Source organism: Sus scrofa, chromosome 6 (assembly GCF_000003025.6).
Source record: "Sus scrofa isolate TJ Tabasco breed Duroc chromosome 6, Sscrofa11.1, whole genome shotgun sequence".
In the NCBI taxonomy this organism is placed as follows: Eukaryota; Metazoa; Chordata; class Mammalia; order Artiodactyla; family Suidae; genus Sus; species Sus scrofa.
The window spans coordinates 56,509,115-56,525,560 of NC_010448.4; the positions used below are offsets into that span (position 1 = coordinate 56,509,115).

The following is a 16,446-nucleotide window of genomic DNA, read 5'->3' on the forward strand; positions in this document are numbered from 1 at the left end:
AGTGTGGATATTCTGCTGTTGGAAATAGAAAGAGGTGTCACCTCTTCTAGGTATGTTCCCAACACAGTTTGACCCAAATATGCACGACGACACATCTACTAGAGGTTCATCTCAGCTCTCCTTGTGGCGGCTCCCCACTGGAGCCGACCAAAAGCCCATGGAGACTGGACGGGGTCAGTCCTTTGTGAGGGATGGACATGATTTCTTCCAGCTTCGATGGGATACAAGTGCCCAAAACGCTGGGTAATTTTTAGGTGGAGACTGTGATGAGCTGAAGTTTTACCTGCCCGCAGGGAGTCTGGGCCCTCTCAGTTCCCTGCAACAGCCCTGCAGAGGGACCTGCAAACCCAAGATACATGAAAGAGGCCAGACCCTGTGTCCATCTTCACTGGGTCCATTTATAGATCACCCGACGTGAGACAACATCAGTTTCTGCTGCTGGATCAGGACAGAGGTCCTCCTAGGAGGAGTGGGGACTGGATTGGCAGTGGGGGGAGGGGAGGTTCCAGGGTGCTGGCATTATTTCTGCTTGGCTCCTTTTTTGTGTGTGTGTGGTCTTGTTAGGGCCGCACCCTCACATATGGAGATTCCCAGGGTAGGGGTTCTAATCAGAGCCTCAGGGGCCAGCCTACACCATAGCCACAGCAATGCTAGATCCGAGCCGCATCTGCGACTGCACCACAGCTGAAGGTCATGCTGGATCCTTAACCCACTGAGCAAGGCCAGGAATGGAACCCGCAACCTCGTGGTTCCTGGTTGGATTCGTTTCCGTTTTGCCATGATGGGAACTCCTTCCCTGCTTGTCCTAATGTGAGTACATTCATTTGGGAAAATTCATCAACCTCTATCCTATGACATGTGCATTTGTCTTTGTATGTTCTAGTCAAAAAGACTTCATTTAGATTTTTTTTTTTTGACTACACCTGTGACATGCAGAAGTTCCTGGGTCAGGGATCAGACCTAAGTCATAGCTGTGACAATGCTGGACCCTTAACCACTAGGCAACCGGGGGACTCCCTAGATTTATTTCTCATTGAGGTGAGATATATTTTTTTATCTTTTAAATGTATGTCTTTTCAAACTTTTATTTTAATTTTTAATTTCATTTTTATCATATAATTGATTTACAATTTTTCAGGTGTACAGCAAAAATTCAGTTAAATATATACCCACAGATATATACGTATTCTATGTATACAATATATGTGTGTATGTATACACACATATGGGGATGTGTATATATTTATATACATACATATATTTTTATATTTGAGCCAAACTGAGGACTATAGCAGGGGAGACATCCTTCCAGTGGCTCTGAGGACCTGCTCCACTGAGGCATGGTTTTCAGCACATTCTCATACCTCCTCCAACTAAGGATATACCTCAAACTGGGCAGGATATACTCCTTCAGGGTTTGAAAGAGACAGGTTTCGTATGTGTACAGCAGCACAGCCGGAGAAGGGAATGTTACCACTCCTTATCTTTGTGGATTTGTGGTTTTCTTCTTAGGACCTCCCCTGGTGCACATGGAAGCTTCCCGGCTAGGGGCTGAATGGGAGCTGCACCTTCCAGCCTACCCTACAGACCCAGCAAGGCCAGATCCGAGCCAGACCTGTGACCTAAGCTGTAGATTTTGGCAATGCTGGATCCTAACCCACTGAACCCACAGTTCAGGCTGAAACCATCATCCTCACAGATACAATGTCTGGTTCTTAACCCACTGAGCCACACTGGGAACTCCTTATCTGTGAGAGAGGGTTAACCTGGAACCATAAGGAGGGAGGGATTCATCCTTATCTATGAAAAAGACATTCTTAGGGGGAGGGGGAGGGAGTGGGATGGCCTGGGCATGTGGGGTTACTCTTGCATTTGGAATGGATAAGCAATGAGATGCTGCTGTGTAGCCCTGGGCACTCCATCTGGTGACTTGTGACGGAGCATGATGGAGGATAATGTGAGAAAAAGAATGAATACATACACAGACATATGTGTGTGTGTGTGTGTGTGTGTGTGTGTGTGTGTGACTGGGTCTCTGCTATTTGGAAAACTGACAGAGCACTGTAACCAAGTATAATAGAAAAAATGAAAATCATTATTTTAAAAAAAAGGCATTCTTTACCTCAATGGTTAAAGCAGATCTGCCAGGAGGGGTTGACAGGATGAGTTCCCACAAAGTTCAGGCAGAAGCACGTATGAGCCAAAATGACGTCTCCACCCCTCGAGTGGTGAACGTTGTCTCCACTGCAAACGCATGATACTCTTCGACCCATCAGGTCCAGGAATTCTCCTTCTGAGGACTCACCCAGAAGAATCGAAGGCACCCTCCAGAAGAATTCTCTGTACAGCCTTGTTCCTGGCAGTGTTGCTCACGAGAGCTAGAACACGCAGCACCCCCAAATGCCCACGGACCAACGAAGGGCTGTCGGAGGTCGTGTGTACACACAGCAGCGTGTTGTTCAGCATTAAGAAGGAAGGGAATGCTAACACATGCCGCACCGTGTGTCTACCTTACAGACGTCCTGCTAAGTAAAGTGAGCTTTCCTGCAAAGGAGAACTTGGAATGACTCCACTTAAGTATTGTAAGAGGCACCTGGAGTGGTCAGATGCCTAGAGACAAAAAGTGGTAGGGAGATTGTGAGGAACCAGGAGAGGAGATGGGGTTTGTTGGTGAGTGGGTACAGTTTCAATTGTGCAAGAGGCAAAACCATCTGGGGTTTGGTGGCACAAAATGTGAACACAGTTTATTTTTTCATTTTTATTTTTTTTTGTCTTTTTTGTCTTTTTGGGCCGCTCCTGCGGCATATGGAGGCTCCCAGGCTAGGGGTCTAATCGTAACTGAAGCTGCCAGCCTTTGCCAGGGCCACAGCAAGGCGGGATCCGAGCCGCATCTGCCACTACACCACAGCTCACGGCAATGCCGGATCCTTAACGCACTGAGCAAGGCCAGGGATCGAACCCGCAACCTCATGGTTCCTATTCGGATTCATTAACCACTGCGCCACGACAGGAACTCCCTGAACATACTTTAATATGGCTGTACCGGACACCTAAAGTGGATGAAATCTTCATATTTTACAACTGGAAAAATTGTCTCAGAACCATGCCCTCCTGAGGGCAACTGCAGACATGTCAAGGGCTGACAGCAACACTCCAGATGCTCCCACCCATCCAGCCCCAGCCCCACCCCCACCCAACAACCCAGGGGTTAAGCCTTATCCTTGATGCTCAGGGACCCTCCACTTCCCTCATTGGAGAGGTGGCAGCTCCAGCCCCACATAGCTTAACCTCAGCTTCCCTGATTGATCCCTGTTCCAGGTTCTGCTCCATGGGTCCAGTAAGTCTTGGGTATTCCCTCTCCTGGACGAGTCTGGGTGCAGGGTTTATCTGCTCCTAAAGAGACTCTGCCATCCCAGGGTGCATCTGGGTCAGCCTGGCTCAGCCTGAGGGTGGGAAGACCCATTGTACACTTGAAAGCGGAAGGGGCTGGGAGCTGCTGTGTTTGTGAAAGAAGAGGTGGGGCTTGGCTCAGTGCCTGGATTCTAAGACTCATTTTTTTGGACCTGGGCTCAAACAGCGGTAAAGATGACCCTTATACAGGGTTTATGACATGAGAACCACTGACTTCAGCTTCCTGTGTACAGTTGGAGGTCTGGGTTTCCACCTCTGCGGATTCCTGGAACATTGTAACCGAGGGAACTGACTTGGACACCTGTGGCTTTTGGTATCTGTGGAGGAGGGCTGATGGTGATGCATATGAATCAACACTAGGCTTGCTGACACTGTGATGCTGGCTCAGAGGACACATTAGTGGTATTAATTGAACATATGGTGGTAGGAGTTGCTATTGTGGCTCAGTGGAAAGGAATCTAGAGTAGCATCCCTGAGGACACAGATTCGATCTCTGGCCTCGCTCAGTGGGTTAAGGATCCAGTGTTGCTATGAGCTGTGGTGTAGGTTTCAGAAGTGCCTTGGACCCTGAGTTGCTGTGGCTGTGGCATAGGCCAGCAGCCACAGCTACAATTCCACCTCTAACCTGGGAACCTCCATATGCTGCGGGTGCATCCCTAAAAAACCAAAAATTGAAAATAAAATAAAAATAAAATGTGGTGGTAAAATACGTATAGCATAAAATTAGCCGTCTCCACCATTGTACATGTACAGTTCTGTATCATTGAGTACATTTCCATTGTCCTTCGACCAGTCTCAGAACTCTTCTCTTCCTGTGCCCAATTAACAATATCTCCCGTTCCCCCCTCACCTCAGCTCCTGGCAAACCACCAATTGACTTTTCTGTCTATGAATTTGATTCTCTGGGCATTTGAAAGAAGTGGAATCATACACTGTCTGTCTTTGTGTGACTGGCTCATGTCACTCAGCACAATGTCCTCAAGGGTCCTCTGTGTTGTAGCAGGGGTCAGCCATTGCTGTCTTCTCAGGCTGAATCATATTCCACTGTCTGTATGGAACCCATTGTGTCTATCCATTCCTTTGTGGATGGACGTAGGACATGCTTCCATGTCTGAGCTACTGTGAATAGTATTGGTATAACCATGGGTGTATGGTTATCTCTTTGAGACCCTGTTTTGAGTTCCTTTGAATCTATACCCAGAAGTTGAATTGCTGGACCATAGGGTAAATCCATTTTCAATATTTGAGGAATGACCATATTTTATGCATTGTATCTCCTCCCTTCTCCATTTTTCTTTCCTACTCACAGTGCCCAAGGGCTCCTCCATAGTATCTGAACCAGAAGAACACAGACACCCAGAGAATGAAATGTCTTCTCCGAGCACACAGAGGTGTTGGTGGAGCCAAGATTCTTTGTAAAAAAAATTTTTTTTTTTTTTTTAGTCTTTTTAGGGTCGCACCCAAGATGTACGGAATTTCTCAGGTTAGGGGTCGAATTGGAGCTACAGCCTCTGGCCTATGCCACAGCCACAGCAACGCCAGATCCGAGCTGCATCTGCCACCTAAACACAGCTCATGGAAACGGCAGTTCCTTAACACAGTGGGCGAGGCCAGGGGTTGAACCTGTGTCTTCATTGATGCTAGTCAGTTTGGTTTCCACTGAGCATAGAAATTCTGAGCTTAGATTTTAGTCAGAGTTAGCTGGCTCTTCAAATGCTTGCTCTTTTTTTTTTTTTTTTTTTTTTTTTGTCTTTTTGCTATTTCTTTGGGCCGCTTCCGCGGCATGTATAGGTTCCCAGGCTAGGGGTCTAATTGGAGCTGTAGCAACCGGCCTACGCCAGAGCCACAGCAACGCTGAATCCGAGCCGCGTCTGCAACCTACACCACAGCTCACGGCAACGCCGGATCGTTAACCCACTGAGCAAGGGCAGGGACTGAACCCGCAACCTCATGGTTCCTATTCGGATTCGTTAACCACTGCGCCACGACGGGAACTCCATCAAATGCTTGCTCTTAACCAATGGGCTGAGCTTGAACTTTGGAGGATCCATGGGCAGGAGCTTCCTGAAGATGACTGTGTTCTCTGGGTCAGCCTGGCCCTCAGAGCTGGGTAGTGGGGAGACATTGTGTGCCCCAAAGATTAGGAGACAGAATCCTGTCACTTCTGATTGAGAAGGAAGGTGGGTCCGTTTCCTGAAGGCAGTTGGGAGACAGACCAGTGTGGTTTGATGCCTTGACTGAGCTGGGCTAGAGTCTGTCCCATGTCATTCTGCCTGAACTCGCAGTCCCAACTCCATGTCACTCTGCAAGCAGTGACACAGAAAGCGGTCTGTCTAAGTTATTGATCAGTTAAGGGAGAGGCAAGAACTGTTCCTGAGTCTGCTGAGTCTTCATTGCCTTTAGCTGAAAACAGTGCACATGTGAAGTGGTGCATTTTGGGGGAGACATAATTCTCTCCCCTCCCTTCGCTGCAAGCAGCCCTTCCAGTAACTTTGAACCATGTGGAAAGTCTTCCTTAGATTTGAGGAAACCAAAGCTCAGAGCTGGAGGACATGCCCCGTGTACCCCTTTACCCGCTTTTCCCATAACCCCGTTGCTTTGTGGAGTCAGACTCCCAGGGTCAAGTGTGGATGGACATTCTTGGTGACTTTGGGTGTTGTTGTCTCTGCAGGGTCGAGCCTCTTCAACTCTGTGTGGGATGCTGGGTCAGTATGTTCGCCAGTTTTGTGAGAAACAGGTCTGAATGCGGCCACTGGAGCCCAGGGACGAGTCTGAGATTCCCACACCTCATCCAAACATCTTCAGCCTCCTGGTCTTTGGTGTGAACAGAACCCTGAGTGTTGGTGTGTACATCCTGGCTGGTTCAGTGGCCGTGTATGTAGCTGGACCTGGAATCGTCGTCTCCCTCTTGGTGGCTGGCTTCTTTTCCATGTTGTCTGGATTCTACTTCACTGAGTTTGTGGCCCGGGTACCACGCTCAGGTTCTGTGTATCTCTACAGCTATGTGACAATGGGACAACTGCATGCCTTCATCACTGGCTGGACCCTCATATTGCATTTCATCCTTGGTGAGATGATGGGAGCGGGGCATGCTGTGGGCTTAAGACCAGGGACCTGGGAGAGAGATCTGGGGTCTTCCCTCGTTCATCAGCCCTTTGTCATTGACCTTGTAGAGGGAGTCAGGTCGTCGTGGCAGAATCCCCTCCACCTGCATTCTCCTCGGCTCTATCCTGTTGTCCTAAAATGACTGGACCCAAAACCTAGAAGGAGGGGGAAGTGTAGGGAGTGGGTGAGAGGGAGGCACGTCCCACAGGCCCATCCCTCAGCATTTGAAAGGCTTTGCTCAGCTGTTGTCTTCCTGGATTTCCCTGTACCAGTTGAGGGAGATTTCAGCCCTCATCTCCCAGCCGTGCTGGTCCTACTTCCCTGTGTTCTTTTCTTGCATAACCTCCATCTCCTCCTTACATATCACATAGCTGATTTAGTCACCTGGCCCTGCCCCCCCAGCCCATGAAGAGAAAGTTTGAGACGGGGTATGTTGTCTGTTTCTTTCCCCCAAAAAACCCACTCCAGGGAGTTCGTAGGGGTTCAGTTACTGTCCTTTCATGAATCTTCCTTCTGCCACTGCAGCCACCGCCTACTTGACCAGGGCCTGGAGCTACACCTTTGACAGCCTGATCGGGAACCACATCTCGCAGGTGTTAGAGGGAATGTTCTCTGAGCATATGCCCTCGTTCCTGGCCCCATACCCAGACTTTGTTGCGCTGGCCCTGGTGCTGCTGATGGCTGGTAAGAAGGAGTCAGAGCTAAGCTGGGGAGCATGGACTGTGAATGGGGGCGCTGGGGTGGGAAGGGCTTGGGTCCCCGAATGTTGGGGGGATTAGGACTGGAGAGAAAGGGTCAGGAAGGCAAAGCTGAGCCCATTGTTTTCCACCTTTGCAGTACTGACGTTTGCCCACGGGTGGGGGCTGTCCTGTGCTCCCCGAATTATTTTTTTCTTTTTTTTAATACATGTGTAGTGGTGGCAGATGGGAGTTCCTGAGGCTAGGATTTGAATCCAAGGCACATCTGTGACCTACACCATAGCTCATGGCAGCACTGGATCCTGAACCCAGTGAGTGAGGCCAGGGATCCAACCCGCATCCTCCAGAGGCAAAGCTGGGTACTTAACCTGCTGATCCACAATGAGAACACCTGTAAAATCACTGTTGGATGTTGACTAGCATCCCTGGCCTTTGCTCCCCCATATGACACATGATAGTCAGAACGTCTCCAGATATGGCCACACCTCCATCCGGGAACAAAATCAGCCCAGCTCCGAACCACTTAGAAAATGAGAAGTTTCCTCCTCTGTATTGAGAACAAGGATATTCTTTTAAAGGAAAGGAGATTCGGGAGTTCCCGTCGTGGCGCAGTGGTTAACGAATCCGATTAGGAACCATGAGGTTGTGGGTTTGATCCCTGGCCTTGCTCAGTGGGTTAAGGATCTGGCGTTGCCATGAGCTGTGGTGTAGTTCGCAGTCGCAGCTCGGATCCCAAGTTGCTGTGGCTGTGGCGTAGGCCGGTGGCTGCAGCTCTGATTAGACCCCTAGCCTGGAACCACCATATGCCGCAGGAGCAACTCAAGAAAAGGCAAAAAGAAAAAAAAATTAAAAAAATAAAGGAAACGAGTTTCTCAGAGGAAGAACTAATTACTCTTTTTTCAGCTTTATTGAAATATCATTTACATACAACAGTCTGTAAGTTTGAAATATACAGCATGATTTTCCAATAGATGTATATATTGAGAGATGATTGCCACAATACGAAATGAACCATCTTAGGGAATCATGTCATGGCTCAGTAGTTAAAGAATCTGACTAGGAGCCATGAGGTTCGATACCTGGCCTTGCTCAGTGGGTAAAGGATCCGGCGTTGCCGTGAGCTGTGGTGTAGGTTGCAGATGTGGCTTGGATCCCACGTTGCTGTAGTTTAGGCCGGTGGCTATAGCTCTGATTCAACCCCTAGCCTGGGAACCTCCATATGCCCCAGGTGTGGCCCTAGAAATGGCAAAAAGGAAAAAAAAAAAAAAAAAAAAAAAAAAAAAGAAAAAATGAACCATCTTAGGGTGTACAATTCAGTGGCACTTAGGACATTCACAACCAACATCTCCCTCTACTTCCAAACATTTTCATCTCCCCCAAAAGCAGCCCTGTACCCACTGAGCATCACTGTCCATCCCCACCCCACCTCAGGTCCCCAGCCCTAAGCCCTTGACCACCGCCAGTCCACTTTCTGTCTCTGCGGATTTAATTATTTTGGAGGTTTTACACTTTCCATCTTTCCACAGGGCTAGTGCTTTGGGAGTTCGTGACTCAGCCCTGGTTAGCAAAGTGTCCGCAGGCTCATGTTTTGTTGCTCAGCTTCATGATCCTCTCTGGCTTCATTAAGGGAGACCTGCACAACTGGCAGCTCACAGAACAGGACTACAAACTGGCCACATCTGGATCCTCTGACAGCTATAGGTTAGGAGGGTCCTCTTGCCCCAAGTCCTGCTTAGAGGGGGCTGCAGATCTGGGAATACGGTGGGAACGGAGAGACCTGGGCTGATGGATCCAGAAGATGGGGTCCTGGAGCCCAGGTCTTGGGGTATTAACGGAGGAGTCCAGTAGAGATGTCTGAGCAACCTCCCCCATGCTCTTCCTCATCCTTCTCTCACCACAGCCTGGGCCCTCTGGGTTCTGGAGGGTTTGTGCCCTTTGGCTTTGAAGGGATTCTCCGAGGAGCAGCAATGCCTTTCTACTCATTCTTTGGTCTCAATGCCATTATCACTACAGGTAACATGGTCTTCATGTGTCCTTTCCGGCTTTGCTCAGTTTGGGTGCCCTTGAGCAATGGGGTTAGCAGTTGATGAGGCTGCTTTTGGAGGTGGGAGGTGGAAGAATATTGAATGATTTCACAGCTGTGTGTCTTCCTGACCTGATGCTCCCACCATCCTGCAGGGAAAGAAACCCCCAATCCTCAGCGTTTCATCCCTTGGAGCCTAGTAATCTTCATATCCAGCTGCTTTTTTTTTTTTTTTTTTTGTCTTTTTGCTATTTCTTTGGGCCGCTCCCACAGCATATGGATGTTCCCAGGCTAGGGGTCCAATCGGAGCTATAGCCACTGGCCTACGCCAGAGCCACAGCAACACGGGATCTGAGCCGCGTCTGCAACCTACACCACAGCTCAGGGCAATGCCGGATGGTCAACCCACTGTGCAAGGGCAGGGTCCGAACCCGCAACCTCATGGTTCCTAGTCAGATTCGTTAACCACTGTGCCACGACGGGAACTCCTCCAGCTGCTTTTTGACCTATTCTGGTGTCTCAGCAGCTCTCACCCTCATGGTGCCCTTCTACCAGATTCATCCTTACAGCCCCTTGCCGCAGGCTTTCCACCATGTTGGGTGGGCTCCTGCCGGATACTTCGTGGCTGTTGTCATCCTGTGTGCTCTTTTATACAGGTCAGTGTCAAAGCTTTCTCTCCATGTACCGTCAGATGCTCAGGCATCCTCTCTCTTGGGACTGAGGGATGAGAGCGAAAGACACCTCACCCCAGGTGGGAGCAGGGAGCAGAAAGCAGGTCTGTCCTGCTTCTCTACATCCTCACACGTGTCCCCATTATTGTCTTTTCCAGCCTCCTGGTTGTCATGTTGGCCATGTCTCGGTTGATTGGTGCAATGGCAGAGGATGGGCTCCTTTTCCGGGGACTTGGCCAAATCTATGCCCGAAGAGGCACACCCCTCGTGGCCGTCCTGGTTTCTGCAACTCTTTCAGGTCCATAAACACAACCCAGCCCTTCCTGGATCAATTTCTTTAGCTTGGATATATCCCGTGGCTTCTCACTCCCTCCCCCAACCCTCGGTGTAGGGATAACAGCATTGCTTTTCGAGATCTTTCGTGTTGTGGAACTCCTGTCAGTTGGGGCCCTGTTTGTTTACTTCCTCGTGACTTTTTCTGTCCTGGTCCTCAGGTGAGACTCCACTACACGTTGACTGGGGGTCTTGGGCTCATGGGAATTGAAGGGGAGTTAATGAATATCTATCTTCTAAGTGTCCTGCTAGGCTTCTGGAAGGAAAGACGTGGGTTAGGCCGACCGATGTTGGATGCGTACAGGCTGCTATTAACATTGCCTTAAATCCTCTGCTTCAGGTACCAACCAGACCAGAGTTTCAGCCAGAAGGTGAAAGCAGAGGAGGAAATTCAGCTGAAGCATACAGCTGAAGAAAGTCCTTTGGGATCTGTACCTGAAGCAGGAACCTCAAACCCTCTAAAGAGTCTGTGTGACCCCGTCAGCCCCATCCCCACTCTGAAATCTGGCCAGATGGTCTACGGATGTGCCTTCCTGCTGGGTGAGCACGGGGACTTCTCTTTGGTCACCTTCTGAGATTGGCAGGATGGGCAGGGAGTGGGTATGCTGGCAGCCGAGGGGTCTTGCAAATGTGATGGCCCTTCCTGGGGTGGGCAGTATGGGGGAAGGGTGACCCGAGGTCTTGGCCCATTTGGCCTCTGGAGTTGAGCCTGCTATCCTCCCCCTTGACCCGTGCAGTTCTCCTGCTGACCATCCTGGGCCTGCTTCTGGCCCAGTGGCCCAGCCGCGTGTTCTCTGGAGACCCCGGGTTCACAGCAGGGGCTGTGCTGCTGCTGCTGCTCATTGCGGGGATCACTGCCATCATTTGGAGGCAGCCCCAGAACCCTTCTCCTCTTCCCTTCAGGGTAGGTGACCTTATGTGCCCAGCTGTCCAGGCTGAGTGGCTGAAGTCGGCATGCTTTGAGGTGAAGCCTCCTTTGCTGGACCAGGGAAGGGGGGACTTGCTCAAACCCATGGACCTTCCCTGGTCCCACCCAGTGCATATAGAGGTTCCCAGGCTAGGGGTCCAATTGGAGCTGTAGCCACCAGCCTACACCACAGCCACAGCAACTCGGGATCTGAGCCGCGTCTGGGACCTACACCACAGCTCACAGCAATGCCGGATCATTAACCCACGGAGAAAGGTCAGGGATTGAACCTGCAACCTTGTGGTTCCTAGTCGGATTCGTTAACCACTGAGCCACGATGGGAATTCCTAGCCTGGACATTTTTTAGCGTGAGGTGCCGTCCTGTGCATTGTAGATTTTTCTTAATTTAATCACTGTCAGATGGGTAACATCCCTGGACTTTACTCACTAGATACCAGTGATGCCTACATCCCAAATTGTAACAATCAGAACATCTTCAGTCATTGTCTAATGTCCCCTGGGGGGCAAAATCACACCAGCTAAGGATCTTTTTTTTTTTTTTTTTGTATCTCTAGGGCTGCACCCACAGTATATGAATCTTCCCAGGCTAATGGTTGAATCAGAGCTGCAGCTTCCAGCCTATGCCATAGCCACAGCAATGTGGGTTTCGAGCCATGTCTGCAACATATACCACAGCTCATGGCAACTCCGGATCCTTAACGCACTGAGTGGGGCCAGGGATGGAACCCGCATCCTGATGGATACTAGTCAGGTCCATTAACCACTGAGCCATGATGATAACTCCCAGGATCATTTATTTAGAGCAAATAATTACTTCATCTGTACTGAAACCAAAGGGTTTTTTTTTTGAGAGGAAATTCAACATAGCATAAAATTACCTTTTTTTTTTTTTTTTTTTTTTTTTGTCTTTTTTTAGGGCTGTACCTGCGGCATATGGAGGTTCCCAAGCTAGGGGTCCATTTGGACTGTAGCTGCTGGCCTACACCAGAGCCACAGCAACACCAGATCCGACCCAATTCTGTGACCTACATCACAGCTCATGGCCAGCCGAGTCCTTAACCAACTGCGTGAGGCCAGGGATCGAACCCAGATCCTCACAGAGACTATGTCAGGTTCTTAATCCCCTGAGTCACAAAAGGAATGCCTGCATTGGTTATTTTATTTTATTTTATTTTTATTTTTTAAAAATTTTACCACTTTTTAATTTAATTTAATTTAATTTTTTACTGCTGTACAGCATGGGGACCAAGTTACCCATGCACGTATACATACTTTTTTCTCCCATTGTTGTGCTGCAATGTAAGTATCTAGACATAGTTCTCAGTGCTACGCAGCAGGATCTCACTGTAAATCCATTCCAAGAGCAATCATTTGCCTCCATGAACCCCAAGCTCCCTATCCTTCCCACTCCCCCTCTCCCCCCGGGCAGCCACACATCTAGTCTCCAAGTCTATGATTTTCTTTTCTGTGGAAATGTTCATTTGTGCTGTATATTGGTTATGTTAGATATTTCATAGTCCATCTTTCCCACAGGAATGCTGGCTCTGGGAGCTCATGAGTCAGCCCTGGGTAACAAGGTGTTCTCAGCCATCAATCTCTTGGTGCTCAGCTTCATCATCCTCTCTGGCATCATTAAGGGAGACCTGCACAACTGGCAGCTCACAGAACAGGACTACAAACTGGCTGCATCTGGATCCAGTGACACCTCTAGGTTAGGAGGGTCCCCTTGGCCATAGGATTGCTTGTGAGTGTCATGGGGAAGAGCTGGGAATATAGTGGGGTCTAAAGAGCTTTGGGCTGATGGATCCAGATGATGGGGTCCTGGAGCCCAGGACTCGGGGTATCAGCAGAGGAGATGGCTGAACAGTAGGGCTGTCTGAACCTGCCCCATGTTCCTCCTCCTCCCTTCTCTCACCACAGCCTCGGCCTTCTGGGTTCTGGAGGGTTTGTGCCTTTTGGCTTTGAAGGGATTCTCCAAGGAGCAGCTACATGTTACTACGTGTTTGTTGGTTTTGATGATATTGTCACTAAAGGTAATGTGGTCCCTGTGGGTCCCATCAGGGGTCAGGGCAGAGACTGGGCTGCCCTCGGGCATAGGCGTGGGTAGATGGTTAGTCTGCTCTTTTTTTTTTTTTTTTTTTTTTTGTCTTTTTAGGGCTGCACCTGCAGCATATGGAGGTTCCCAGGCTAGGGGTCCAATCAGAGCTGTAGCCACCAGCCTACACCACAGCCACAGCAATGTGGGATCCAAGCTACATCTGCGACCCACACCGCAGCTCACGGCAACGCCAGATCCTTAACCTACTGAGCCAGGCCAGAGATTGAATCTGCGTCCTCATGGATGCTAGTCGGGTTCGTTAGCCACTGAGCTGCAATGGGAACTCCAGGTTAGCCTGCTCTTGGTGGGGAAGAGGGAAGGGCAGTTTGCGTTTCACTCTTGCGTGCTTTCCCAACCCGGTATGTCCACTTGTCCTGCAGTGGCAGAGGCTCAAAATCCCCAGCGTTCCATCCCCTGGAGCATCATGATCACGATCTGCCTCTGCTTTCTGATGTGCTTTGGTGTCGGCGGTGCTCACCCTCATGGTTCCCTACTACCAGATTCAGCCTGAGAACCCCCTGCCGCAGGCTTTTCTCCAGGTCGGCTGGGCCCCTGCTGGATATGTCGTGGCTGTTGGCACCCTCTGTGCTCTGACATCCAGGTCAGTGTCACAGCTTGCTGCCCAGCTACTGTCACATGCTCAGGTGTCCCAGCCCTTGGGACTGAGACGCAAGAGGGGAAGACACCTCACCCCATGTGGCTTATTAGGGAGAAGAAGCCCCAGTCTGTCCTGATTCGCCACATCCTCACACGCTTTTCCATTTTCTGCTCCAGCCTCTTGGGTGACATGTTCCCCATGCTGTCGGTAATTGATGAAATGGCAGAAGAAGGGCTCATTTTCTGGGGACTTGCCCGAAGGCGCACAGGCACCCTGATCATGGCCATATTGGCTTCTGGAATACTTGCAGGTGAATAAAAAAAAAAAAAAAAAGTCCACTTCCTCTTTGACAAATTTCCTCAACTTAGCTATTTCGACTTTTTTTTTTTTTTTTTTTTTTTTTTATGAATTCCCTCTCCCACCTTGTGTGTGCCCTCATTCCAGGGGTTATGGCTTTACTCTTCAAGCTTAGGGATCTTGTGCACCTCACGTTAATCGGGACCCTGCTTGCTTATTCCCTCGTGGCTCTTTCGGTCCTTATCCTCAGGTGAGACTCCACCACACCTTGACTTGGGGTCTTGGACTCAGGGGGAGATAAACCTTTCAAAAAATCCTGCTGGGTTTAAGTCAGGAGAGAGATGAATGAGACTGTCTGATGTTGGATGAGTAGGGGCTGCCGTTAGTACTGCCTTGTGCCGCTAATGCAAGTACCAGCCAGACCAGAACTTCAGCAAGAAGGAGAAAGTAGAGGAGGAAATTCAACTGAAGCATACAGCTGAAGAAAGTCCTTTGGGATCTGTACCTGAAGCAGGAACCTCAAACCCTCTAAAGAGTCTGTGGGAGCCTGTCAGCCCCACCCCCACTCTGAAATCTGGCCAGATGGTCTATGGATGCGCCTTCCTGCTGGGTGAGCACAGGGACTTCTCTTTGGTCACCTTCTGAGATTGGCAGGATGGGCAGGGAGTGGGTGTGCTGGCAGCTGAGGGGTCTTGCAGATGTGATGGCCCTTCCTGGGGTGGGCAGTGTGGGGAGGGGTGACCCGAGGTCTTGGCCCATTTGGCCTCTGGAGTTGAGCCTGCTGTCCTCCCCCTTGACCCGTGCAGTTCTCCTGCTGACCATCCTGGGCCTGTTTCTGGCCCAGTGGCCCAGCCGCGTGTTCTCTGGAGACCCCGGGTTCACAGCAGGGGCTGTGCTGCTGCTGCTGCTCATTGCGGGGATCACTGCCATCATTTGGAGGCAGCCCCAGAACCCCTCTCCTCTTCCCTTCAGGGTAGGTGACCTTATGTGCCCAGCTGTCCAGGCTGAGGGGCTGAAGTCGGCATGCTTTGAGGTGAAGCCTCCTTTGCTGGACCAGGGAAGGGGGGCCTTGCTCAAAGCAATGGACCTTCCCTGGTCCCACCCAGTCTCAGTGGGCCCTGCATGCACAGCCTGAGGAGGACTGGGGTCTCCCTCTCAGAGATGTGGGTGTTATGTTCAGGGAGTCACTGACTTTGCCTCCAGGTCCCTGCTCTGCCCGTCCTCCCAGTGCTGAGCATCTTTGTGAATGTCTACCTGATGATGCAGATGTCCTCTGCGACCTGGGCCCAGTGTGGCATCTGGAATGCCCTTGGTGAGTGGCTTTCTGGGATGAAGAAGCCTCTAGAGTGACTGAACCCAACTCCCTTCCTAATTACCTCTCCCCACAAACTGTGTCAGATGCCGTAATAGGGGTTCTTTGGGGCATTTGTAAGTGGGGAGAGGGCCTACTTTCCTTCTCATGGTCTCATTTCCCTGCTAGGACTTGCTATCTTCTTTGAATATGGGATCCGACACAGCTTGGAGGAGAAGAGGGATCCACAGCCACCAGCCTCCAATTTCCAGACTCTGGATGAACACACCCCTGGTGCTGAATCCTCTTAACCGTAGGAAGTAGATGCTGTGTGTGTTTCCCTTCAAACACGGGAGGTGTCTTGTGGTTCAAGGGACACTGTGATCCTCTGTGGGGTATGAGTGGGTTGCATTTAGAGCCCTGTTTTCATTGACAGAGGACTGAATCACTTTAATATTGTATAATTTTTTTCTGAAATTTTATTTTTATTTTTTACAGAATAAAATACATACATTTAAACACAATTACATTCACACAGATTATTATATCATGGATCTTAAGAAGCAGATTAAGTGACTCCTCCACTGGAGAAGTGGAATGGAAAATATGCTGAGACAAATAGGAAATTTATTCTGTACTTTATCCCATTTTTTATAGCTTTTATCTTTACTACTTAGTTTTATCTATTACATTTCAATTTTTCTTTAAAAATTAGCATTATATTAAAATTGTGTATATTATGCAACTAAAATTTATAAAGAAAGCCTTATATACCATTAAATATTTTATATAGCATAATAAAAAGAATAACTTAACTTGTAAGAATAACAAAAATAATACACCCTCTGAAAATAAGTAAAATATAAAATGCATAAATTGGTTAAAAAATAATGTAACTATATAAATATGTCCTCACAATTTGTTACATCTTATTGATTCTTCAATATAGGCATTACGCCATTCTAGGTGATGTGATAAACAAGGCATTCATTA

At 49.2% G+C, this 16,446-nt stretch overlaps 3 protein-coding genes across 3 annotated transcripts in view; all 3 read left to right on the forward strand.

Annotated features, from left to right (window-relative positions):
• LOC100626318 (cationic amino acid transporter 3-like) overlaps positions 937-16,446 on the forward strand; it is a 48,589-nt gene continuing 33,079 nt past the window's right edge. The window contains exon 1 of the mRNA XM_005664804.3: positions 937-1,038. The gene's annotated coding sequence lies outside the window, so the exon portion shown is untranslated. The remainder of the gene's footprint in view (positions 1,039-16,446) is intronic.
• On the forward strand, positions 949-13,841 carry LOC100620152 (cationic amino acid transporter 3-like). The gene is given in 16 exon segments (XM_021094918.1): positions 949-1,038; positions 2,277-2,534; positions 6,083-6,479; positions 7,042-7,210; positions 8,747-8,794; positions 8,796-8,915; positions 9,115-9,227; positions 9,393-9,445; positions 9,724-9,893; positions 10,067-10,206; positions 10,300-10,402; positions 10,582-10,781; positions 10,979-11,145; positions 12,703-12,880; positions 13,090-13,202; positions 13,648-13,841. Coding segments are annotated over 15 exon segments (2,073 nt in total). The 5' UTR covers positions 949-1,038; positions 2,277-2,480; the 3' UTR covers positions 13,696-13,841.
• Positions 14,038-16,000, forward strand: LOC110261040 (cationic amino acid transporter 3-like). Its single transcript, XM_021094917.1, has 5 exons — positions 14,038-14,175; positions 14,413-14,772; positions 14,969-15,135; positions 15,366-15,474; positions 15,643-16,000. The coding sequence occupies exons 2-5, from the start codon at positions 14,745-14,747 to the stop codon at positions 15,762-15,764; spliced, it is 426 nt and encodes a 141-aa protein (XP_020950576.1). The 5' UTR covers positions 14,038-14,175; positions 14,413-14,744; the 3' UTR covers positions 15,765-16,000.

Excerpts from the sequence above, each read along its gene's own strand:
- LOC110261040 (XM_021094917.1), top strand. The coding sequence starts at position 14,745 with ATGGTCTATGGATGCGCCTTCCTGCTGG. Across the intron at positions 14,773-14,968 it reads TGGATGCGCCTTCCTGCTGG|TTCTCCTGCTGACCATCCTG; the intron begins GTGAGCACAGGG and ends TGACCCGTGCAG. Across the intron at positions 15,475-15,642 it reads TGGCATCTGGAATGCCCTTG|GACTTGCTATCTTCTTTGAA; the intron begins GTGAGTGGCTTT and ends TTTCCCTGCTAG.